The 25032-nt window shown below is 38.9% G+C and overlaps 1 protein-coding gene across 2 annotated transcripts in view; it reads right to left on the bottom strand.

Moving 5' to 3' along the window:
- Positions 1-25032, bottom strand: part of LOC124883073 (leucine-rich repeat-containing G-protein coupled receptor 5-like) — a 60135-nt gene extending 35103 nt beyond the window's left edge. Inside the window, exons 1-4 of one of the 2 annotated variants that reach the window (XM_047389956.1) lie at positions 23270-25032; positions 6581-6652; positions 2576-2647; positions 2337-2408 (exon numbers count right to left, since the gene is read on the bottom strand). In XM_047389956.1, coding sequence (XP_047245912.1) covers positions 2337-2408; positions 2576-2647; positions 6581-6652; positions 23270-23556 — 503 coding nt within the window. In that variant the 5' untranslated portion in view covers positions 23557-25032. The remainder of the gene's footprint in view (positions 1-2336; positions 2409-2575; positions 2648-6580; positions 6653-23269) is intronic. The other variant, XM_047389955.1, reaches the window with a different exon arrangement.

Below are 25032 nucleotides of genomic sequence, written 5' to 3'. Positions count from 1 at the left end.
GCTCAGTATGAGGGATTGCTGCAAAGTCAACGCCAGTGACTGTCCACTGTCTCTACATGCTCATCCAGGAGGAGTGAATGCTGCAAGATACTGACTGGATGCAATCTGCTGGGTTTCCTTAGACAGAAAAACTTTTTATCCAATTTTAATAAATAACTAACTCTGACTCAATGATTAGGACTAATTGGAATGTATGTCCCTGACTGTTGTGAATTGGCGCTATATAAATAAAACTGAATTGAAAAAAATAAAGGGAACACTTAAACAACACAATTTAACTCCAAGTAAATCAAACTTCTGTGAAATCAAACTGTCCACTTAGGAAGCAACACTGATTGACAATCAGTTTCACATGTTGTTGTTCAAATGGAAAAGACAACAGGGGGAAATCTTTGGCGATTAGCAAGACACTCAATAAAGGAGTGGTTCTGCAGGTGGGGACCACAGACCACTTCTCAGTACCGATGCTTTCTGGTTGATGTTTTGGTCACTTTTGAATGTTGGTGGTGCTTTCACACTCATGGTAGCATGAGACGGACTCTACAACCCACACAAGTGGCTCAGGTAGTGCAGCTCATCCAGGATGGCACATCAATGCCAGCTGTGGCAAGAAGGTTTGCTGTGTCTGTCAGCGTAGTGTCCAGAACCTGGAGGCGCTACCAGGAGACAGGCCAGTACACCAGGAGACGTGGAGGAGGCCGTAGGAGGGCAACAACCCAGCAGCAGGACCACTACCTCCGTCTTTGTGCAAGGAGGAACAGGAGGAGCACTGCCAGAGCCCTGCAAAATGACCTCCAGCAGCCCACAAATGTGCATGTGTCTGCACAGACGGTTAGAAACCGACTCCATGAGGATGGTATGAGGGCCCGACGTCCACAAATGGGGGTTGTGCTCACAGCCCAACACCGTGCAGGACGCTTGGCATTTGCCAGAGAACACCAGGATTGGCAAATTCGCCACTGGTGCCCTGTGGTCTTCACAGATGAAAGCAGGTTCACACTGAGCACATGTGACAGACGTGACAGAGTCTGGAGACACCGTGGAGAGAGATCTGCTGCCTCCAACATCCTTCAGCATGACCGGTTTGGCAGTGGGTCAGTAATGGTGTGGGGTGGCATTTCTTTCCGTGTGCTCGCCAGAGGTAGCCTGACTGTCATTAGGTACCGAGATGAGATCCTCAGACCCCTTGTGAGACCATATGCTGGTGCAGTTGGCCCTGGGTTCCCCCTAATGCAGGACAATGCTAGACCTCATGTGGCTGGAGTGTGTCAGCAGTTCCTGCAAGATGAAGACATTGAAGCTATGGACTGGCCCGCCTGTTCCCTAGACCTGAATCCAATTGAGCACATCTGGGACATCATGTCTCACTCCATCCACCAACGTCACGTTGCTCCACAGACTGTCCAGGAGTTGGCGGATGCTTTAGTCCAGGTCTGGGAGGTAATCATTCAGGAGACCATCCACTGTCTCATCAGGAGCATGTCCAGGCGTTGTAGGGAGGTCATACAGACACGTGGAGGTCACACACAATACTGAGCCTCATTTTGACTTGTTTTAAGGACATTACATCAAAGTTGGATCAGCCTGTAGTGTGTTTTTCCACTTTAATTTTGTGTGTGACTCCAAATCCAGGCCTCCATTGGTTAATAAATTGGATTTCCATTGATGATTTTTGTGTGATTTTGTTGTCAGCACATTCAACTTTGTACAGAACAAAGTATTCAATGAGAATATTTAATTCATTCAGATCTAGGATGTGTTATTTTAGTGTTCCCTTTATTTTTTTTAGCAGTGTGTATAGCAGAGTTAAACGAGTTTACATGAAAATGTAAAACAAATGTACGGTAACATAAAGGTGGCACACTTAAGGTCCAGTTTGTACAGTTTATTTGCAAAAATGGGATTTGAGGTTCAGTTCTACTTTAAATCCATTCCAGATGCTGTGGCGTTACCTTAAACTTACCGTTCATGCTGGAAAACCCTCCAATATGGCTAAATATTAACAATTCTGCAAAGAAGTGTGGGCCAAAATTCCTCCATAGCAATGTAAAAGACTCATTAACAGTTATTACAAATGCTGGTAGTTGTTGCTGACAAGGGTGACAAAGCCAGTAATAAATTAAATCATCATTTAAAAAACAGTCTTTTGTTTTCACTATGGCTGCCTTTGTCTGATATTAAAATGAAAAAGCAGAAGCATTACATGGCTAACATAGCATCAGAGAATAAGCGTTTAAAAGCGAAGCAAATATTTAAATCAAATCAACACAGAGGAAGAATTACACACTTATCTAAACGGAAAAACAAAGTGTTTTTTAAGAATACATTTGTCTCACAGTGACTGAAGGTTGTGAAGGTTGTTAAAAGCTTCAGCAGGAACTGAATTCAGCTGGTTGTTCTGTAGCATACTGCAAAAACACAACAATATAAGGTTTAAAGACAAACAGGAATATCACGGAAGGATAATGTTCAGAGTAAAAAAAACATGCCTAAGTCCAAATGTTTTCCAAGTGATGGCTTGCGGAAACATTCACAGTCATAAAAACTGTTGGAGTACAAACATATGAGCACTTACAGCACTTTAAGGTTGTAGAGGCCGTTAAACGCTCCTTTGGGGATGAAGGACAGATCATTTCCTGCCAAACGTCTGAGAGACACAGAAACAAAGATGGTGAACAAAAAATGTCTTCCTGATGACTTTGTGTTTGATTTAGTCAGAATGTCATGATTTGAGGGTGTTTTGGTTTTTGTTGGGGTTTTAGTTATTCTTATTTCCAGTTTACGTTTTGGATCTTGTTTCTATTTATTATTTTCCTGGCTGTGCTTTAGGTTCTTATTATTGTTCATGTTGTGTACGTTATGTTTTCCCGATTATTTTGTATCTTTGGATTTCTATTTTGTCCCAGTCACGTTTCGTTTTCACTCTCTGCATCTGTCAACTTGTAATCAGCTTCATTCGGTCCACCTGCATCATTTAATCAGTCTTCTTGTTTCACCTGTACCACGCTCCATATATACTCCATCAGTCTGTTTGCTCATCGCGGAAACATCACCACTTCTCTTTTGTCATCCATGCCTGTAATCGTTTTTTTTTTTCACCACCTTGTCCGTCTGCAATCCGGGGTCCTCCACCACAGCACTCCTGACACAGCAATATGTCCATTTATGCCACCCACCCATCCATCCACCCCCCCCATCCACCAATCCACCCAAAAAATCATGCAACTACATAATTTTTACTATAGCAGATGTTTTTAATCCAAAGATCTGACTTCTGCACAGGTGGTCAGGAACAAAATGGTCATTAGTACTTAAACTAATATATTTATATTATGCTTTGATCTGAACCGGGCTGTATGCTCAGGGTTGTTGTCCTGCTGGAAGGTAAACCTCCGCTCCAGGTTCAGGTCTTCTGCAGCCTCCAACAGGTTTTTCTACCAGGATTGTCCTGTATTTAGCTCCATCCATTATAGAAAGACAGGCTTGACCACAGCATGATGCTACCACCTTTCTGTTTCACCGTTAGGATTATGGTGATTGTGTAGGGAGGCCAGAAAGGTCCACCTTTGTCTCATCTGACTAGAGCACCTTCCTCCACATGTTTGCTGCATCCTCTAGATCGCTTGCTGCAAGCTAATCACTGGGACTTCTTTCCACTCTTCCATAAAGGCCAGCTTTATGCAGTGCATCACTAATAGTTGTCCTGTCAACAGATTTTCCCCACCTGAACTGTGAGAAAGTGAATATGTGAATGCCGAAGGCAGTTGGTTGCACTGAATTTCATTCAGGGGTTTTTGAGTAAAGGGGAATGAATGCTTACACATGCACCATTTTAACATCTTTGTTTGGAAAAGTTTTCAAAACCCTATCTGGACCTTTCACTTTACAAGTATGCACCACGTGGGGCTGGTTTATGACATGAAAACTAAATAAAACACACTGAAGTTTGTGTTTGGAATGTGACAAAATGTGAAAAAGTTCCAAGGTATAAATACTTTTGCAAGGGACCATATCTTTAGGAGTTCTGACTTTAAGCCAGCTTTTAATTTCTGTGTTTGCAAGGGTGCAACAATCTCCCAGTAAGTCTTGATTTCCGAACCAGTGTAAAAACACCGAAGGATAATGAATCCTCCAAGTCTGTTTGTTTTTCAGAGGCCACTCAGAGTTCAGCCTCTCTGCGTGCCTGCGGTGTCCTATCGCCGTCATGACGTTTCTCATGCCATGGTGACAAATATCACACACACACAGCTGGCAGCAGAGCAGAACAGCGGCCAGAGTCATGTTCAGGTCTCGGTGAGGTCAGCCCGTCTCTCCCAGCTGCATCGCTGCTTTTTAATTTAGGCCAGTTGAGCTTTGGGAAAACCTTCATACGCGACACGATGCTGCTGGGAGGTGAGGAAAGATGAGATTACATATCACATCCTCAAAGATATTCGAGCCCCTTGCCCGGTCAGACACCCAAACTTCAGAGATAATCCATCTCAGTCCGGCAGTAACTGACCACAGATCAGATCTGATCAGGTTGGAGGACCAATAGGATGACTAAGAACATTACAAAGTGTCTGCAAAATTACAGAAGCAAATAACTACCTCCACTCATCCCAACATATTTAACGTGCTCTGAACCTTCATGTTTTTAGAGAAGGGATCCTTTTTTTGCAAATTATGGATCACTGCAGTAGCTAAATAAAGGTGTTTAACCCAGCAAGCAGACCTAAAAGACTAAAGGGGGAGAACTGACTATAAATAGACAAAAAAACCTGAAAAACCTGAAAAAGAAAGAAAATATATGAAAAATAGAAAGTCACTAATAATATTCTTCTAGCCTCAGATAATGGACTTGTGTCCAGCGCTAGGCTGGTTTAAATCTTATTTGTCTGACAGATTCTAGTTTGTTCTTGTAAATGATAAATCATCTTTAAACTCCAGGGTTAATTGTGGAGTACCACAGGGTTCAGTACTCGGGCCAATTCTCTTTACTATATATATGCTTCCAATAGGTAAAATTATCAGGCAGCAAAGGATAAATTTTCACCGTTACGTTGATGATACTCAGCTTTACTTATCCATAAATTCTGATGAACCCAACCAGTTAGATAGACTACAAGCATGTCTTGAAGATATAAAAACTTGGATGACTTTAAATTTTCTGCTTCTAAATTCAGACAAGACAGAAGTTGTCGTCTTTGGACCGGAGTCTTTAAAAAAGAAACTGCTTAGTCAATCACTTAACCTGGATGGCAATAAATTGACTTCCGGTAATAAAGTAAAAAACCTTGGTGTTATTTTTGACCAGGACATGTCATTTAAATCCCATATTAAACAGGTTTCTAGGATTTTCTTCTTTCACCTCCGGAACATTGTCAAAATTAGAAATATCCTGTCGAGGAGTGACGCTGAAAAACTAGTTCATGCATTTGTTACTTCAAGGCTGGACTATTGTAATTCTTTACTATCAGGATGTCCACAAAATGCAGTTAAAAGCCTTCAGCTGATTCAAAATGCTGCAGCAAGAGTTCTGATGAAAATTAAAAAGAGAGATCATATTTCCCCTATTTTAGCTTCCCTTCATTGGCTCCCTGTTAAATCCAGAATAGAATTTAAAATTCTCCTCCTCACATATAAAGCCCTTAATCTGACTGCACTGTTCAATGATTAGGATTAATTGGAATGTATGTACCTGACTTTTGTGAAGTGCTTTGAGACAACATGTGTTGTGAATTGGCGCTATATAAATAAACTGAATTGAAACTGAATTGAATTGAAAATTACAGCATAACAAGCATAAAAAACATTACAGAGACAAAAATAACCACAAACACATAAACTGAGGCACAAAAAGAGAGCCTTGGGGGAAACTGGTATCAGATAAGAGCAAAACAACCACTAACCAGTCAGAGGTGTTTAACAAACACAAGGCAACGTCTTTACCTCCTCACAGACCTTATGATTGTCCTATTGATTTATTACCTGGCACCGCACCCCAGTATACTCTGTCTGCTCCTGAACATCAGGCAGGCATCATTCGGCCTTCTTCTGCACCTGCTGGGGTGGTTTTGTTCTTTGTGGGCTGGAGTTTCACCAGTCTATTGTCTTTTTTGGGCTTCATTTCTCCGACGCCAAGATTCACCCATATGTCTTCTTTTCTGGAAGCCTCCCTCTTGCTAAACAGAACCATGACTTTGAAGATGGAGAACTAGCTGTTAAGCTGGCTCTCAAAGAATGGTGACAGTGTTTGGAAGGGGCCGATGTGCAGTTTGTAGTCTGGACTGACCATAAGACTCTGGAATACCTAAAATCAGCTGAAAGACTTCAACCAAAAACCCTTAAAGAAACAAAGTAGTCTACCATGACAATTAAAATATCATCTAAATGACAAAAACATTACTAAAAGGATAACTTTTCAAATCATATTTGGTCAAACAAAGAAAGATTTTAAGAAGGTGGCAAATTATCAGAAAGGAAGACTTGCTTACATTTAAGTGCTGAAATCAAACATTTTTATATGAAAATCTCTATGACGTTACACGTAAGATAATATTATTTCTGCAGGGAATGAAATCAAGTTAAAGCGACTCACAGCTCCTCCAGGAAGTACAGGTTGGATAAAGCTCCACTGGACATCCCAGTCAGATTATTCATACTGAGATCACTGCAGACAGACCAAGAAAATAGGATAATTGAGTTATATTTACATCCTGATTGATCAAACAGCTTTCATAACTGCAGGACTAATATATAAAAAGTGCTAAAATATAAACAAATAAGCTGGAATTTGCAGTTAAAACAAAGCAGGAGCATGAAACAACATCTGAAAACAAACAAAAACATAAATCAGTAGTATAAACAGGGCTAATGACTCATGAATTATTAAAGATGGCTACATGGAACACTGAGGCCATTCAGTGAATTTCACATGCAGAAACATTCGGTCCCACAGCTGAGACCTCTGCTAACTTTTCCGTCTTTGTGAGGACAGTCTGGCTGGCCTTCAGCCAAAATCTGAAACTGGAAAAAAACACACGGGGGAGTTTACGGCCCCTTCAAAGAGTCGACACACACCTGAGTGAGAAACAAGACCGGAGTAGAAATTACTGGAAACACAGAGACAAAACAGGAAAACCATGAAGGAGAGCAGGAATAAATGGATGAATGAACTTGGGAGGTTTTTCTTCCTCCCAGCAGACGTGGTTTCTTTGCTTTTTCTCTGGGAAAACAAGCTTTAAAATTATTCTGAACTCATTTATAAAAGATTCACAGGAAAACATGTATGTATTTAATGGGAAGCCTTTATTTGCTGTCTGAGCGATCATGTGAGGGTGGTTTGTTTTTTTAGATAAAAAACATTTTTAGACTCAGAGCAACAAAAACAACAAGCAATGAAACTTGAATGTCTGTAATAGCCAGAAGGTTTAAGTGACACAAATGTTGTTTTTTGCATCTTTTGCAACTTTAGTTTGTGTGATGACACTTAGCATCTATTTTATTTTATTGTGCAATGTGAAATAAATAAATAAATATATATAATAATCATAAAAGGTGAAGTGGAAATCCCTGGATCAATCTAACTAGCAGACTGATTGCTCTAAAATAAGGATATATATGCTCAAAAATATGATAAAAAATATGCTCAAAATCATTGTCTGCTTGTTTTAGAAATGGTTATTTCAAAAGAAAATTTTTGGGGGTAGCAGGTGTGAGAAGGATAACACAGTGTATCTCTTTCTCATAGAGAAAACCCCAAACCCCACAAAATTCAAAGGTCTGAAAAAATGCAAATTGTTCAAAAACTGTCGGTAATATGGGAATAAATTCTGGCAAGCAAGTGACAGAAAGATCTGCTGCATGCTCATGATTATTTTTATGCTTATGATTTTTGCTTTTGATGTCATAATGTAAAAACACCTTTCAAATCCACACTTTACAAGACATTTCCAGGTCCAAATGCATTAAACTCAATTGGCATAATTCAGTGACCTCTTTGCACTCTGAGACAATTTGTCAGAAAACTATAAAGCATACAGCAACAACAGAGAAACTGTCTGAAAGGTTTCTTACAAAAGAACAGGAAATCGTGCATATGGAAACATTTGTAGACGCAAGGGTGAGTTAAACAGAAAAGTTTGAGACAGTCGTGAGAAAATTCCAGTCTTACAGGGTTTATTTGTCCAATTTAAACTAATAAAAATGCAATGCTTTGCAATAGCAGTCACCGATTGGAAAATGTTAAATAGAAACTGATCATAATAACATAATAAATAAAATAATTAATATAATAAATAAAATGACGTAACAGAAACATTAAGCTTTGAACATGTAGAACAATAACTGGTAGAAACACAACAAACAAAACAGAAAGAAAATAAATGTTGTGAAGTCTAAAGCGAGGAGTCTCTTTTCCTGTTGGCCCCTTTTTAACAAAACATCACCAGAATTACACACATGCAATCTTCTGCATGTCAGCAATCTGATGTGACTTCATCTCTATTTACTGTTAAACACCATCAGTTTGCCATTTTTGAAAGAGATTAATATTAAAGTCAAAACAGCCTGACATCAGTGTTTGGCTCCCAGAAACAGGATCCATGCTGCTGTTCGTTGCGTGCAACCATGACGCTCTTCCTCCTTTCTTTTCCTTATCTGCCTCGTTTTTTCTGCTCTGCCTGATAAAAATCGGCAGGTAGCGTCTCTCCACTTAGGAAGGCTCGGGTCTGAAAGGGACTCAGAGACAGGCTGTCTCTGTCTCAAACGCTCGAGGGCGTGTCTTCATGTTGAATATACTTGTTGTTAAGGAACTTTCTCAACACTCAATAAAGCCTGTTAATGTGTGCAAGCTTTACAACACTGTCCACAGGTAGACTGCTGGCACACAGAGAGGGTTTGTTTGGCTCTGAGAAGGCTAACAGAGTTACAGCTGATTGGATTTTACTGCTGCATTAAAGCAGATTCTGTTCATTCATTCATTCATTCATTCATTAGCTTGTTCTCACATAAATATATGGTTATATAGACTGTGAAGACAAGTTTCCAGACAGTGAGTTGTTCATTAAGCCAGAATGAGCCCTCTGTGATTTATACGTGCCGACATACTGGATTTGAACATAAATATTTACCATTATGACCCCAAAATTACATAAATGGTTAAAAAATTATTTATAGTGGAAACAGTCTGAGAAAATGAATTAGGTTTTATGAACATATGTAGCTTGATGGAAGGCTGCAGGACCGGTACTTTTCATACATACAAGGGATCAACATTAGCCATCACTCTATCCTGAATAATGCATTTGTCTTCACCATTCTTTCCTCTGATACCTCTAAATTAAAACAAGTGCAATTAATTACCTTCAGACGTTGCCTAATTAATAGAGTGTGTAATTTAATCTTAGTCAGCTGCTCTGCAGCTGTTCTATTTCTGGCCTCAGAGGTATGTTGGAGAGCATTAAAGAACAAACAGCATCATGAAGATCAAGGACCACAGCAGATATGTCATGGAGAACATTCTGGAGAAGTTTAAAGCATGGTTAGTTTTTACAACAATATCCCAAGCTTTGAACATCTCCCAGAGTCTGTTAAATCCATCATCTTGTTCTTATTATGTTAGATGCAGTGGATGGTGAAGGTGGGAGCCTTGGGATTCAGACAAACTAATTCTAGGTGAATCATGTGTGTCATTTACACTATACTATCCAATTTAATTCAAAAATCATTACATTCAGAAAAAAGAACATTTTAATTCATTAATGCAGTAGTAGTAGAAATGATCACTGAATGTTCTCTAAAGGTTTCCTGGGGTTTGCACAATGTTAGGGACTCGGAGTGTTCCCTGAGGGACGCCTAAATGTCACTAAGGTGGGAAATTTCAGACAATTTGGCATGAAGATTCATTTAAAGTTGGTAGATTTGTGAAAGACTCACGGAAGGTTAGATTATGCTTAGTTTCAGTTAACATTTGAAGAAGAATCTGCAAAACTTCTAACTTTTAGAGGCATTAGGATATAATCTGTTAAAAATAGTTGTTTAGTCTAAGAAAAGGGAAGAAAAGGTTTGATTCAGTGACATATTGGATTTTGAGAGGTGGTAATAAAACAGATAGTTTTCTTCCACTTGAGTAAAACTAAATCTCCATTCAGAACTTAGAGTCACATAATATCTAAAAACTGTGTGTTTATTTTCGAATCCACAAGCACCGGCACAGAGACAGTCCCAACAGGGTTTCACATGTTTTGATTCCCTTCAGTCATGACATGAGGGACTGAATACAGCAACAAAGATGACGAAGATGATGGTGGTGGTTTACAAGAATAACCCGATTACCCTGTTGGGGAAAAAGTTATGTCATATGACTTCATATGAAGTGAACAGCACTCTGATTGTTCTGGTTTTCACTACTTTCTGAGGACCACTGTGACTTCACAGCATCTCACTGCTTTCTCAGCGTTTTCATTCTGTTTGTTACAAGAAGAACAAAATCTTTGTATGTTTCATGCGTTAGAATGGTCCAGTCAAAGCCCAGACCTAAGTCTAATCGGTCTGAGCTTTAATAAAGTCAAATATTAATCAAAAGACGGGTGCATAATACGGGAGATAATGATATGCTAAAAACTTTAAATAGTGCTAAAAAAATATTGAATGTTGAAAGGTAAAGTACTAGTATTAAACTAAACTGAGTACAGAAGATTGTTTAAATATAGAATTGAAAAATATTCTAATTGATTAGAGTAAATTACATATTTGAAAAATACAAAATAAAACAAATATTAAAATCAAAGATATAGTACAGAAAGATTAACATTATGTTTTTGAATCAGGTACTACAGCTAATAAATCCACCAATATGAAATCATTTCGGAAATTACTATAATAACCATGAATAATTTCAAAATATGCTTCAGATAATATACTAAAATATCTGATATGGAATAAATTACACAATGAAAAAATATAAATTAAGTTCAATAAAGCATAAACTCATGATATGCATCATCATCGTCATAATACAAATCTGAATATTGAACATTGATACTGTCATAGTAATAAAAAACCTTTAAAGGCCTTATCTCAACTATGCACCTGTTTGTAATGTTTTATGGATTTTTAACCTAAGACTAAGATTTTGACACTAGTTAGAGCACTCAAAGTTAGAGCACTGACTTTGAATAGAATGAAGAAATATATGGGATGGATATTGAAACAGCTAAACACTCACCAATGGTCACCGCCAGGGGGGGCAGTGTAGCAAGGGCAAGGCACCCCAGATGTAAACACAACAGCGTAATAACTTCCTGTGATAGAGCTAGATAGATAATGTTAATACTGTTGTCTAAACAGATGAGGGAGTGCAGCGATACATATATGAGGCACAAAAATGAAAAGATTGAGCTGACTGAGCAGCCAACCGCATTGGCGACCCAGACTGGTATGTTGTGTGCTTTATTTTGGTTGTTATATAAATTTGGGTGTTTTGTGGTGCTTTTATGTTTTGAGAATGTAATTATTTTTAATTGATCATTTTACGACATATGCTTATATAAACATGTGGTATCCCGGAGCAGTGGTCGTACTTACAGCATGTGCCTAAACTCTGTCCTTTATCACTACATATCTAACAGGAAGGGGCTGAGAATGATTCTCTTTTGTCATGTATTATTAAAGACTGAATTGGAACGAAAATTTGTGGATAAAATAGCCATTAGCCAGGGCAGTTAGAAGCACAGAACTACTTTTTTGTGTGTTTTTGATGTACTTATCTTGGTCAAAACTCATTGAAATTTTCGATTTGTGTTCATTTCATTTGTTTCTGTTCGTTTATATTTGTGTTAGTTAAGAGAAGACATTTAAGTACTAAAAATAATACTAAAGCATAGAAAAAGCATTATTCTTAAAAATAATCTTACACATCTTTGGGTACATTCAAGGTCCAATGTTCATGGTTACCTTATTTTTAACCGTAGGTAGATTTGTTTTGCTGGGTTCAAAATACATTTAAACACACGCTGGAAAAGAAAAAAAAAACATAACATAACTGGAACCATAAAATATTAATGTACTAAAAATGTTCAAGACTACACAAATCAAATCAAAAAGACGCAGAAGAGGAGAACAAGGCTTAATTGTCACATTGTGGTTTTGGGGTGGACCAAAGCGCAGACCAGAACTTGGCAGCAGCATTGTGAATCGTCTTCAGTTTTATACGTGGGTTTCAAGGCGAAGCAAAACGTAACAAAACTCAATGCAGGTACAAGCATGAAAATAGTCCAAATCTTACTCGAGTATCACTGCAGGAACGTAGCAAAGGCTGAACTTAATCAGGGGTTGTGATCGGGTGTGAAATGAGGAACCAGCAAAGGATAATGAAACAAAACTAACTAATATACAGAGCGAGAACAAAGGCAGGTAATCAAGGAACTAAGAACAGGTGTGACAAGGAGTCAGGAAGGCAGAGGGAACAGGTGAAAACAATACATAGATTAAAATATGACAACGGACTAATAAACAATACCAAAACGAAGCTATAAACAAATAACCAAATGAAGCATGAGAGTAAAGAATAATCATGAACCGAGAAACTAGAGGGAACATAAGGACCACCATAACCTAAGAACGAACAAGGAACCCATAAAGCAAACCAGATTACAGAGTAACGAAACCTAACACCACACAGACTGAACTGACAGGAAGGGAAGCAGAGAACATGAGGACTAGGATGTAAACAATAAGTAAACACAACCTAACCAGAGGGGCTGGAGAAATATGATAAACAGAGCACAATAATAATAAACATAATAATAATAGCAATAATGACAACAAAGAGAAAACCATACTAAGTCATAACTAAGAAAGATAACACTAACTAAATGAGCTATGAACGAGGAGGGAGAGAAACACAACCTAACACTCAAAATAACTGAGGAGAAAACAAAATACAAAGCCAACACAGAGTCCAAAAGGTGACACACCCTGACATTAATAACCAAGACAAATACATAAATAATCAGATATGCAGGAAATAAAAACCAATAAAGTCTCAATAAAATAAGGTAAAAGAACAAATGTACCATGACTAAAAACCAGCGTCCTTCTCATTTCAGTTGCAATTAACCTATCAAAATTAACAATATTTAGAAAGTTAAAATTAAAGAAAATATAATACATGTGAATCATATTACAAGCAAATATAAATTCTGTTAAAAAATGTTATTCACCAGCCTAATAAACTCAATTTAGAGAACCAAAAATGTACATAATATATTTAAATATTTGAAAAACAAAGCGGAGACTTTTTTTTCAATGTTATTAGAATAAATTAAAATAAAAGTTATAAGAAAAAATGTATTATCTTATAAAAAGAAATTAAGAATATTTTGAATAATATTGCAGTGAAACTGCCTAAATAAACTTTAGCCTATTGAAGCCAAAATTTGAGAAAAATAAACATGTATTTTAAAAATTAAAGGTACAACAATAAGAGACAAAGTTAAAATACTTAATTAACATCACCAAAATATAATTAATAAATGTAGGCCTTTTGCAATTAGTTTGTACTGTTCAGATGATTAATTCAACAAAGATTTTATCCTGATTAAACACAAAGCTGCCATGTTTTTAAATCTGACGTCTTCTGTTTATATACCACATGGATCCTGAGGCACTTATTAACTTTTGTTATCTTGTGAGTCTCAGCTGGAGTAACAGATCCAAGTCCAGGACCTTAAGATGTTTCTGAGGATTAAAAGTTTTGAAGAAGCAGGAGAGATGGATGAAAGTTGAGATGCATGCATTAGCCTTTTTGTGTGTTTTTGCCTTTTGATTGTGTGGCTACACGGTGTGGGTTGTCCTTTTTGCGTCTCCTCTAGCTCAGACTGATGGATATCAAACGATTATTCAAATGTCGGTGGGCAGCAGAAAGACAAACTCTGCAGAAAGGAAGAAAAAAAGAGGCGTAGTGTGACAGTGAGGCCTCTCTTTCTGTTTCTGTCCTCTTTCATTTCTTCTTTCAGTGTTTTGGGAGGCGGGTCAGTGGGGGGCCCCCTGGGGCAGCAAAACCTGTGGGGGTTTGTTCATCCCCTGGTTAGTCAGATCAGTCTGAAGAAGACAAACAACAGCTCTGGCAGATCAGTTACTTTGAAGGAAACCTGAAGCTGCTCAGGTCTGATGACTCATTTTGTCAGGAATCAGTTCATATAGTCATGATCTGTTGGTCTGGACATCATCTTTTGGTTTAATGGTTACTGATGCAATATCACGTCAGGTGTACACGATAACAACATCATTAAAACCTCAGACATTCAGTTTGGTGCTCCTGACTGTTGAACTGAGAGGGAACATCATGGTGACATCCAAAGATCTGTCTGAGGCCTTCAGGGAGAAGATTGTAGCAGGTTATGAGTCTGGTAAGGAAAGACCTTAAAATAATTTTAAATCAGCCATTCTACTGTAAAGAAAATAGTTCAAAATACTGAAACAAGTCAAGGTCTGGCTGTCCAAGCAAGTTAACCTGAAAAGCAGACCGCAAGATGCTAAAAGACGTCTCCATGTCATCAAGGGACCTACAGAATGCGAGGTGTGCAAAGAGGAAACGTTTGAAGGTCAGACTGAAGTTTGGGAGACAGAATATAGACAACGATCAGGACTTCTGGATATGTCATCCATCCATCCGTCCGTCCATCCATCCGTCCGTCCATCCATCCATCCGTCCATCCATCCGTCCATCCATCCGTCCGTCCATCCGTCCGTCCATCCGTCCATCCGTCCGTCCATCCATCCATCCGTCCATCCATCCACTTTTATCAGCAGGAGTAGCTACCCTAAATTATTTAAAATATTTATACACATTTCTGGCTGTAAATGTTGACTCAGTTGTTTTAACACTGTTTGTAGTGCTCCTTTATAGTTTTGATGTCCATGTTGATGGTTATTTGTGGTGTGTATTTTTATTATTCTTCTGTATATGCTTGTTGTGATTTCTGTGAGAAATGTTTTTATCTTTTAAAAGCCTTAAAATTAAAAAATGTTGAACATTATATTGTAAAAATAAACATTATGTTGCTTCTTTATCAAAACCAAAGCTCATCTTTACTGCTACACTGTGCTGCTGTTCTGGTGATTTACTTTCACCCTGATTATAAACAAAGCTGCCATTTTGTTATCACATTTCCCGTGTTTACGTGTCACACTGATCCAGAGAGATTTATTAGGGTTTTTGATGTTGTTTGACACTTTTTAGGTTACAGATCCAAGTTCTAAACATTAAAGGAGAAGTCTAAAGTTTTGATAAGGAGGGCAGAAGATTGAAAGAAAAGGAGCACATCTATAAACTCAGCAATGAAGAGGGATTTATGTGTGATGCTACAGTGCATTGCAGTAAAAATGTCTGTTTTGGGCAAAGTGCGAGGTGTAGTGGTACAGCGCGCAACCCATGTAGTCCTCGATGTAGCTGTCTTGGGTCCCTACCTCGAAGACCTATGCTGCAGGTCTCTCCCTCTCTCCACCCCACTTCCGGTCTGCCTACTTTGGAAAAAATAACAAAAATAAAAGGCCACTAGTGTCTGTTTTTGGTTCGCTGTCTTTTTATGTTTTAGTTTATTGAAATTATTCTTCATGTTTGCAGAAAACTTTATTTCAGAAATCAATTCACCTGTTGACCTTCACTTATTCCACATCAGTTTGATCAGTTTGTGGCATTAACAGATCCAGGATGTAGAAGCAACAACATTCTCCAGCTCCATCTGGGGGATCTCACCAAGTTTCCAGACCAGAAAGGACATGTAGTGGCTCCAGAGAGATCTGAGCATGGACAGGCCTGAAAACCTCAAAACAAAGGTACATCCAGAAGGAATCATAATCAGATGAACCACCTCAGCAGAGTCCTTTTGATGTGGAGAAGCAGTGGCTCTACTCTGAGCTACCTTGGATGTTGGAGCTTCTCATCTTGGCTCTATGGCAGAACCAGGCCACCCTACATAGGAAGCTCATTTCAGCTTCTAACGTCCAGGATCTTGGTTTGTAGCTTATGACTCAAATCCCATAACCATGGGTGAGGGAACGTCCTTACTATTGATACGTTCATTCATCTCCTGTTTCATCCATCCATTGTTCATGAACAAGAAAAACACCCTGGAGGGATCAGTGGACCTTTTCCCAGTTCCAGACCAGTATATTGAGAAAACTTTGTTCCAATGTTGTTGCAAGCAAAGAACATGTTTCAAAAATGGAACTTTAAAAAACCTCTCAGTCAAAAATAAGATTTTGAAGTAATATACAATAATTTTTTGGAGACTGTGTTTTATGAATTGCGCGAGTTTTAATTTTTTTTATTTTACCGATTACTTTTTCTATGTTTCTTTTCTCCACACTTCTGAGGGTGGGGCTTCCTCTGAAGGTCAGCGTGTGACAAGCGGGGATATTGTTTGATGTGACACCATTTGAACATATTAAATTTTTCTGCTGCTGGACTATGAAGTGAATTTTGGATTGGGTGAATTACTGGATCTGGTTTTCTCTTCAGTGTCGTGACCTTTTTGTTGTTTATTTAGGCAAGCGCGGACCAATAGAAATGCATCCTTGCGCCACCCTTTAGTGGAAGCCTTGGAAAAACAGCAAACCGCAATAAAATAGGTCCAGCTTTGACTACACATTTTAAATTACTCAAAACCTTAGTTTTTGATTGAAAAGTCCATCTTTGAAACATTCTTTGCCTGCAACAATACTGGAACAAATTTATCTCCATAGACTTAGACAACAACAAAAAGCAAACAGCAAAGATGAAATCCTGAGGTTCCCAAAAAACAAACATTTGTCGCCTCAAAAAGGATCACCGTGACAAGGTGCAAATCCTCGGTGGAGTCCAACCCAACCAGAACCACCTCACCTCTGTGCCAAGAACCCAGGTTGAACTCCAAATAACCAAACTCCTCTATGATGAAAATTCCTGATAGTTTAATGAAGCTATGGCACAGTAAGAACAACAACATTTGGTATTTATTTATATAAAACAATGAAAACTACTAAAATAGTCAGAAGAAACATCGAAGCAAAATCCTGCAGGGCACGAGATGTTGAATGTGCGGCCCAACTGCAGTTCAATAGTTGGACAAATTTAGCCAAACACCAAATGCAGTTCATGTGAACTGTCATTTTCACCTATTAAAATCTTTTCAAATGGAAAATGTTAGGTGCAACACAAAGTATTTGTCTTTTATTGATGCTGTTTTTGGTTTTTACTTTATTTTCACAGTGAATAGGATCATAAACATCCAGTGACTTTTACTTAGAGGCAGACATGCTTAACTATTCCTTCAACCTGGCTAAATTGTGTTTTCAAATAAGAAGAGACCCATATCCTGTTGTTGTTGAGACCAGACTCAAACCTGTTTGTAGTCCAAGAAAATAACTGACCTAAAATGTTTATGCTTTTGTTTAAATAAGAAAAACATGTGATTCCCTTTCTTCTGTTTACAGAAATCAGACTACTATGTTCATTTTGTTCAAATATTGCATGTTTACTTCATTTCTAAAGTTACAAATTTGCTAAATCTGGGGGGGGCAACATTGTCTTGATGTAGAAGAGGGATCTATAAATCAGGTCTTGCTGTTTTGTCCAGTTAAAAACAAACAAACTAACAAATAAAGTAGCGCACATGTCCAAAACTTTTCAGGTTGATTATCTTTGTTTGGATTTTTTGTGTGTATTTTCAGCATCTAGAACTTGCTTTATTTTCTCATGTTTGATAAATGGTTTAGCCAAAGTCTGCTTTGTGGTCCTATTTACTATCGGATTAAATAAAAACAAAAAAACATGGTGGATGAAAGATTAATACATTTTCCATTTTAAGAACATTTTCTCTGTATCTTTTTTGAAAGCCTCCACTCAGCGAAAATCACCCTTACATTTTTATCGGCATCAACTGATTGAGCTGGCAGAATAAATTTATGCCATTCTTTATTGTGGTAAAGGACCAAACAAAGTCATTCCCAGGGCCTCAAATGCCCCCCGGGCCCCACTTTGAACACCACTGCCCTAGTATTTTCAACTTGCTGGTTTTATGCCAAAAACATTCCTTTTATTACTCAGAACGATACATTTCTGAGTTATGGAGGAGGAAAAGTTTCCTCCTGTTGCTACGGTAACAGCAGAGCTGAGCCGCTTCATCCGTCACACATCTGAGATGTTTCATCATTTATAAAGCAGAAAAAATGTCTTCTGTTAGAGCAGAGCAGTTTAAAAAATGCTTAAAATAAAAAACAATATAAATAGAAACACCTCTTTTCACCTTTTTTTATTTCCTTATGATGAGTCTGCCTTTCTCTCAAATCTATTAAAGCAAAAACCAAACTGAGACTTTTACTTGAAAAGATTTGAGTAAATCCGAATTAATGCAGATCAAAATTACAACAGCTATGAGGGAGATTTGAAAACAAAAAATGCTAAATATTAATAACATTTGAATAATTTGTGTTTTTAGGATCAAATCATTTGACCAAGGCCTGAGAAAATCTACTTAAAATGTGATTATTTTATTGCTGTAAACTTTCTGTCATAGAAAAAGGAAGCAGCAAAGAAGAAAAGGAGTGTAACGCTTTGACGATTCCATGAAATCTAAACAGGAACTTCAGGAACATGAGAAGACCAAACCTATGGGACCTCGGCTAAGTTCAGTTTCTCTGAGTTTAAGGGCAACCTTTGTCTGACTCTGATAAAGATAAATTTGCTTACCCATGTTGTTCATATCAAAAACCAACACTGTCTACATCATTTTGATAATAAACTCCCAAAAAAATATTTCCTTATTAAATGAAAATTAATCTGTTTCTGGGCTGGGCAAAGTTTCAGGATCCCAACATCATCTCTGTGGAGCTCTCCAGTGAGTCCACCTCTGAACAGGTAAAAAAAAAACCTACAAACAAGATTAAGGTACTGAAATGCCCTAGTCAAACTCTGGTTTTAAATACAACTGGGTTGCTGTGGCATGACCTTAAACAGGTCAGTCATGCTAAAACAATACAGATGTGTCAAATTAAAAACAATTCTGCAAAGCAGAGTAGGTCAACAATCCTCCACAGTGATTTAAAGGACTCACAGAGTTATGTTCAGAGTCATTGCTTTTTACATGTAGGTCCAGGTTGGTTTGGAGAGTCTTTATTCCATTCATCAATAAAATTATCATTCGAAAACTGATTTTTGTGTTTGCTCATCTGTTTGGTTATATGAATTGTATTAATACCACAGCGAGGCCTGTACCACAGTTCGAGAAACAATTCAGTAAAGGACAACAGAGCAGAAGCCCATCTGTGCAGCAGGTCTACTAAGTGCAAGGTAAGGTCTGACCTTGGCATGACCTTTAACTTACATCTTCAAGAGCTCAGAGAGCCTTCGGTGAAGAAAGGAAAAATCTTCTGCCTCCCATCAAGTTGGGAGGAACAAAACACAAAAATAAAAATTAAATTTCCTGTAATTTGAACCTTTTTAAACCAGTTAATTTCCCTCATTTTTGCATTTCTTATCTGATAACTCCAATAATCAGTGGACTGAACATTCTGCTTCCACTGACCAGTAGTTTACTCAGAGATGGTGTTTTTTGGAGCTGAACATTTAAAACACGAGCCTCGCGCTTAAACCTTCTTCTGTATCACTTTCTGTTGATTGCTTGACCTCTCTCATGACCTCTGAGGAAGATGGATCCACCTGTCTGTGATGTCATGTTTGAGCTACCTGTGTGAGAGTGCGGTGGACTGTAGAGAACCGACACATTCAAGACAGCCCTGACGGACCATTCGGTTTGAATGTGGAAAAGCAAGAACCAAAAGGAGGTACGTAAAGCCGTGGCTAAGTTGTCCAAGCTCAGGAAGTCCAATAAGGTTGCCAGAGGGGGCGTGGCAGCAGAATCCTTCATATGCACATGGGTTCATTCATCACAGCAAGGCTAAATGCATTCCTGTCAGTCAGAGGGAGAAAGGAGACTTACAGGCCCATTCACGCTTCAGGCAGCGCTGCTTAGGCATGCAGCTAGAGCACACATACATAAAGGCGTTGACAGATGGCAGCATTCACACTGATGGCGGTCAGACAGGCAGAAGCCTGGAGGTTGTTAACTGTGATGTCTGATATCAGTTACTCTTTACTGAGAAGGCTGTAAAAGTTTGGGATGAAACACAATCTCAGCTCCTTCCAGCTGGTTGGTTTCTGGTAGAGATGCTGATAACAGGACAACTGTAAGAAGTCGGCTGATTTTTCTAACCGATTGATTCAATCTAAAGTCGTGATCAGAGGTTTCTGCGGTGACACAGATGTTTTTTTTAACTATGCTGCTTTGCATGTTTCAGGTCCTCAAACACAACTTGTATAAATATGATTTTATTTATTAAAGGAGGAAGGCTCTTAAACAACCAGATCCTGTGTGAAAACCTGTCACCTGTCTTGTGAATTGTCTGACATCATGAAGTAGGCTGAATGATCTCAAAAAGCTGAGATTGCAACATGTTTAGGGCAACATGGATTCAATGAAGCATCAGGAAACCCTGAGAGAAAATATGAAGGTTTCTGTGAGGAACCTTGGGCGCCATTAGACCTTGAAACAGGACAATGATCCAAAGCAAACCTGGAAATGGCCACCAAGTCTTGGTTTCAGAAGAAGATGGAAGATATTAGAGTAACCAGCAAAGTTGCCTTGACTTGAATTCTGTTGAAGATTTCTGGTGGGATTTAAAAACAGCTCAAAAACTCCAAACTTCAAAACTGTTAATGAGCTGGAGGCCTTTGGCCATGAAGATCAGGCTGAGATTCCTCAGGATCGCTGCCAGAAGCTGCTGATTATAAATCATGTTTGCAGAACAAAACAGGACCCTAATAAGAAGTATTAAAATGTGTTTTAAAATGGGTCAAATAATTTGAGACTGCGGTAATCATTAAAGAAGACTTCATTTGGAGAAACAACTTTTATTATTACTTGTGTTGAGTCATTTTAATTGTTCTTATATTAGTTTTATGCACACAGCTTCTAGTTTGTACATTGACAATAAATCTAATTTGCATAAAACTTTATAAGCAGACAGGTTTAGAACATCAGAAATGTTATGTTATGATTCCAGAACTTGTTCTGCAGCCTTTATAATTAAAACATTTGTATAAGTAATTTTATATGAGCTTAAATGTTGCTCATGCAAATACCAGCAAACATCAGATGTAAAAGTCTAATTTATTCTGTAGAAACAGGCATTCCTTCCTGTCTTGGACAACTTTACGCCTGGTTGGAAGGCATACTTTAAAAATTGAGCTTTGCGCTCTCAAAGGAACGCCTTGATGTTTTTGTTACATTCAGTTCCTGATTGCAGCTCTAATAAAGACCCAGAGAGCCTTTGATCGACTGTCGGTGCGTGTTTTTGTGCGTCCATCTGCCCTCCGTAGACAAACCCTGAGGAACACACACACACACACACACACACACACACACTCAAGGCCGTGCTGAATAGAAGTGAGTTTTCCTTAATGAGAGTGAAATTTAAATCCAAGACATTGTCCGGCTCTCAGGCTGCAGCCAAGAAAAGCCGGTTTCCCTTCCACACAACACACCCCTCAATGACGCAATGCTTCACCAGAGCTGAGATATGTGTTGTATCAAAGTCAGTCACCTGCTGGGAGGCGAAATACATTTCAATTAATTTTATTGTCTTGCCTTTACAAGAATTTACGCTCGAGTAGAAACAATAAAAGCTGACTACAGTTGTTTAACAAGCACACCAGAACCTGGAAGCTCTTTCAGAACCCCAGAGATCCTAGCAGACATCTGACACCTCTGAAGCTGCTTTCAGGAAACCCTAACCCCAACACTTAAACAGCACTCAGGTCCTCAGACGTCTTTCAGAGCTGCTGAAACTTATTTACGCTAGTTTAACCCCATTCACCCCCCAATTTCCCACAAAGGAACATTTATTTAACACCTAGAACTTTTTAGAAACTCTTGGCAACAATCAGAGGTCTTAAAAAAAACCCTGGAGACTCTCCAAAACCCAAGAAGACAAAACAAGTTGCTTCAGACTGATTCTTCCTTAAGTCTTCACCTAGAACTAGCAGGACCAGAACTTTCCTGTGGTGCCAGAAACCGTTTATCTTCTTTAAAGCTTTATGAACTTTACCATTTCTATAATAAATTAAAACACCTAAAAAACATAAAAAATGCACACAAATCCATTGTAGAACCAGTTTACGGTCTTTAAATGCCGACATAATTTATTAAAAAGCTGCTAAATAGTCCGAGAAAAGTTTAGAACATCCTTGGAAAAAATTAGGGATGCACCAATATGAAAAGTAGGAAGTAGGAATATTTTAGTTGCTTATTTCAAATGCTTCCAATTTAACTTTTATCACCAAACTTAATTTAAAGGACATATGTATAAGTATGAACACCCTTAAACTTTTGATTTCATTTTAGCCTCCAGACTTCCTAGGTAGCCGTCTGCCACCATCCCACATCTTGTCTACTCTCCTCTACTAAAGTTCTCCAAATCTCTCAGACTGTGAGAACATCTGTTTTCTTCTTCAGGTGACCCCAGAGATTTAGTTCTAACGTTTGACTAGGCCGTTCCAAACCTTTAATTATCATCTGCTGAGGAAGAAAATGTGGATTTTGATTCTTGGACTTTAACTGTTCATGATTTTATCCATCTGGACAAAGATTCTCGTAACCCCAGATCATGCTGCCCTGTTTGACTGAAGAAGGAGTTTGAGGAATTGTCCTGCTCTTCTGGTTCTCAATATCTCAACACAATTGAGCACATGTGGCAATGAAGACCCCACATCACAACTTGCAGGACTTAAAGACCTCCGAACATCTTGGTGTCACCACCCACCACTAGGGGTCTAGTGGGGTCCATGTGCCAACAAGTCAGGGAAAGCACAGTGTTGGCCAGGTGGTCATAATATCAAGCCTGGTGGAAGGACCTGAAGACCTTCTGAAGTAAATCTGGAAATATTTTCCAGGTACCAGAAAGAATTTAGAACTTTGATTTTCAGGAACCAGAACGTCTTGATGTTTACTCACAGAAACAGTGAGATGGATCAGGTGTTTTCAGGTTCATCTAATGACTTCTCAGAGTAAATGAAGTTTTTTGCCGCCAACCCCGCATGACATGCGCAGACAGAAACATGCAGCGCAGACAGGTGTTCTGATTCCCACCGCAACATAACATGTGTGCTTTCTCACAGAACAACCTGTGAATGATCTGTGCAGGCAAACAGCAACAGGTTGCTGCTTTGCCCTGTTTAATGACTTACAGGTAGGATGTGAACACGCTCATGTTGCTCGGTATCTCCCGGAGCCCCAGGTCCGAGCAGTCCACCCGGTGCAGCCGCCCGTCCCCCTCGCAGCGACAGCGGTCAGGGCAGGTGGTCTGTCCCGCTGCTCTGGAGCTTTCCTCCCGGTCAACAACGGAACTGTTCGTCGCCTCTCCAGCTTTCTGCACCCCGGGCGCGCCGTTCTGCATCCTCACCCCGGCCTCGGAGCTCCTCAAAACGGCCGAGAGAACCGCAAGCGCAGCCAACAAAGCCCCAAACCCCCGCATGTCCCGCACAGGTTCTCCACGCAGGGTGAAAGTTTCTTGTCCAGCTGCAGCGCAGTGTCAAAAAGGAAAAGGGGTGAATCAGACAGAAAACTTTCAGCTTCAGATGTTTGTAGTTCCTCTGATGAAGAAGTTGGGCAAAAGCAGGTTGTGTGAGCTGAAGTTTGCAGCTTGGTCTGTTTCCAGGCTGAACGCGTGGATCTGCAGTGTGTGTGAGTCCCTCCACTCAGCAAGGCGGCGTGAAAACCCTGTCCACTTATATATGCACAGCCTGCCCCTGTGATCACAGGGGGGAATCACTCAACAGCTTCACTGCGTCTAAATAAACCACTTATTCCTTCAGCTGCATGACTGGAGCTGGAGAGAAAATATTAGATATTCTTTTTACACTAATTATTATATGTTTGTCATTTAAGTCGAGAAAACTTTTTATGATTTGAAACATTAAATCTGTGCAAATCTAAGAATTTAAAATGAGCAAAACTTCATTTAGAAAAATTGTCTACACTGGAAAAGTGTTACACGAACTGATAAGGACGATAACTTGTTACAGCTGCACACAGAAATATTAAATAAAGTCAATATGTTTTCATCTGAAGACCCATTGTGTTTGAGCAAAGTTATCTTGCAGCATAAAGCGCCTGTGTTGGACTCCCTGGATTCTTTCTGCATGGAGTTTGCATGTTCTCCTCTCACAAGCCCAAAAACATGACTGTTAATTGGTTAATTGGTTTCTCTAAATTGCCCTTAAGTATGAGTGTGTGTGCATGGTTGTTTATCCTGTGTCTCTGTGTTGCTCCTGACGGACCCAGCCTCTCGCACAGTGACAGCTGGAGATAGACACCAGAACCCCGCCACCATGCATGGATAAGCAGGTACAGACAATGGATGGATGGTTTTCGGTCCAAGCTTTAACATCCTGGGGGATGATTTGAAATGTAGTGTTCTTTCACCATGATGTTTTGCACCAGTACCTTCTGCAGCAGAACACCCCCACAACACGATGCTGCCACTTTTCGTTTCATCAGACCTCAGGACATGCCTCCAAAAATTAATGACTTTGTCCTTCAGCCAGCGTCTTCACTCTCCTTAACAGCTTAGTCTTCTGATTGTTTTTCACACTTTTTTGTAGTTTGGGTTTTTGAGGAAAGTAAGGAAAATGTCTTTAAACATCCTCCATTATTATGGGATATAAAATGGAAATATGTGAGGTCATTCTAACTGGCTTCACTGTGTGTAAGTTATGGAAAAAAGTTTCGATTGACTAAATTGCGTATTTTTAATGAGTTCTGTGATGGTTGGTGATATTTTTAACATTAACACAATTTGGATCTATTTTGAATTGTTGCAAAGTCTTTTTGGACAGTTTTCGTTCTGCAGTAGTATTTTGCACCTCATCTCTTATTTCCTGGATTTGCTCTTCTGGTCTCTTATTGGTCTTATCTGTCTTTTGATTTGTCCATTTCAAGTCTATCGACA

This window comes from Girardinichthys multiradiatus, chromosome 17 (assembly GCF_021462225.1).
Source record: "Girardinichthys multiradiatus isolate DD_20200921_A chromosome 17, DD_fGirMul_XY1, whole genome shotgun sequence".
In the NCBI taxonomy this organism is placed as follows: domain Eukaryota; kingdom Metazoa; phylum Chordata; class Actinopteri; order Cyprinodontiformes; family Goodeidae; genus Girardinichthys; species Girardinichthys multiradiatus.
The sequence above is the reverse complement of the archived record's forward strand: the minus strand, read 5'-3'. Positions and strand labels throughout refer to the sequence as shown.